General features: G+C 52.5%; 1 protein-coding gene across 1 annotated transcript; it reads left to right on the top strand.

Moving 5' to 3' along the window:
• Positions 1 to 950: 950 nt before the first annotated feature.
• On the top strand, positions 951 to 1,455 carry PPTG_15917 (hypothetical protein; the record flags this gene model as incomplete). Its single annotated transcript, XM_008912678.1, has 2 exons — positions 951 to 1,050; positions 1,127 to 1,455. The coding sequence occupies 2 exons, from the start codon at positions 951 to 953 to the stop codon at positions 1,453 to 1,455; spliced, it is 429 nt and encodes a 142-aa protein (XP_008910926.1).
• Positions 1,456 to 1,999: the final 544 nt, after the last annotated feature.

Raw genomic sequence — 1,999 nt, 5'->3', positions numbered from 1 at the left:
ACACAAGGTGAGCATTACAACTTCACGGAAGATCGGAGTACCCCCTCCGTTAGTCGGCAGTTCGGGCGCAGTGTGCAAGAGGACCTCAGCGATCAGCAATTTTCGCAGAACCACTTCGCCATAGTGTTGTCAGGTTAGTTCGGTGACGAAGCGAGAGAGATCATTCCGTTTCATGAAGCCGCTGACCCACTTAGGCGATGCTTCGAAGAGACGAGTTGGTCCATCGTCAATCTCGCAGTATAGCTGGAGCGCCTGAGACGCAATCCAATCTTGGGCAACATTCTGCTTCTTCAGACGACGGAGAACGATGGACCCTAGAAGATCTTCTAGGATCTCCCGCGCCGGCTTTCTTCCTCCGCCGGTAACTCGCATTTGTGTTGATTGTACTGGCCAGATCTCATCTCGCTGCCTCCACCAATGAAGAGCCGCGGCAGGGTCGAGGTTTCGGCCAAGTGAACGAAAGTGCGCGGCAGCACGGGGTGGGGATGCCATCTCCTTCTGAATCAATCCAGTCGATAACTTCTGTCTTTTTCCACACGCTGACAGAGTTGCGCCTGGTTGCCATGGTGAGGCTTTCAAAGTGAGCTATCGCGTCTGCCAGTGAATATAAGGTAAAAACTGAGGTTGAAGACAAGCTCCCTTAATTTCAACTACGGTAAATAATAGAGCGGACTTTTAATTGAAGCCGGACTTCTATTTCTGAAGGTAGTCAGGATACCTGGCCGGACTTCTAATACGCGCAGGACTTGTATTTGGAAAAACCCGTTACTTGCGTAAGTTACATCTGCAGTCCGTCTTTGCTCTTGATCGGTCTCCACTTAACTTGCTCGATCTATGTTATTCTTGTTCTTCCAGGTCGTGATCTGGATCGCCTAATTCAGGAGAACCGGGAGCTGAAGGATAGGTGTGACGAGGCTCAGGAGGGTTTATCTGGTTTACAAAACTCCCAGATGGGCTCCGATGCCTACCTCGATCAGACCGCCACACTGTTGGCAGAGGCGGCGGATTGCCTCCGCACCCGTCGATCAAAACCTGGCGCGAGCAAACGAGGTCGTAGCCGATCAGTCTCTCCCACGGCAGGCCAGCCGCCTGCCAAAAAAAAACTTTCATGGTCCTTCCACTCCAGTGATCGGGCCGTCTGGTGGTACTGGTGGCCCTGCACCACTCGGGGATTGTCCTCCTACCCGCGATCGCGAGGTCTTGGATGGTCAGACCAGCGAGGACGAAGTCCCCTACGACGGTGGTGGCCATGCCGATGACGGCCACGTCAAGCGCTTCCTCAGATCCAAGATGTCGGCGCCGACCAGGAAGAAAAAAAAAGAAGAGGAACCTCAAGAGCCTCTGAGCACGACGAAACTTCCGACCCCGACGAGGAGACTCGAGTGGCTCTCGCACGATCCCCATCGGACCAATGGCGGCGTCGATCGAACAGCTCCGCAGGGGTTGACAGGTTAGACAGCTTGATGTCCAGCGCATTGCGCAGCGACTTCGTGTGTGCTGCGTCATCGTAGCGCCTGTCAGGGTTCTGGTTGTCTAGTATAATTGGTAGGCTGTCGGAACTTCACTGCGTCAGGAGCTAGTGTTGCCGCCGTCGCTGGGGTAGCTTGGTTGTTGTGATGGAAGATTTCTGAGTGATTGATTTCGAGCATGTAATCCTTCCAGAATTTCGGATAACGACCGGATAAGTTGCTCAACTTTTCGTGTGACAATTCATCGCCAAAATGATGAGTCGCTATACCCGCCTCATATTTACCAATCAACACACCTCTCAGCTTCCATTCGACGAAACTCCGCCAGGACTCGTGTCTTCCATTCCGAATACGTGGTTATTTTCCTTGATGAGTTATCAAGGGCAGCGTTTATCGGTTCGCGTTCTGGAAAGGATAAAATGTGCTGTAGTAATTCCCACGGCAACTCTAGCTACTAGTGTAGGTAGGGTAAACCCACAGCAATACGTCTAAAACGGCAGACGATCGTTCGGGCGTGATCTGAAGACCCA

Source organism: Phytophthora parasitica, assembly GCF_000247585.1.
Source record: "Phytophthora parasitica INRA-310 unplaced genomic scaffold supercont2.49, whole genome shotgun sequence".
NCBI lineage: Eukaryota > Oomycota > Peronosporomycetes > Peronosporales > Peronosporaceae > Phytophthora > Phytophthora nicotianae.
The sequence above is the reverse complement of the archived record's forward strand: the minus strand, read 5'-3'. Positions and strand labels throughout refer to the sequence as shown.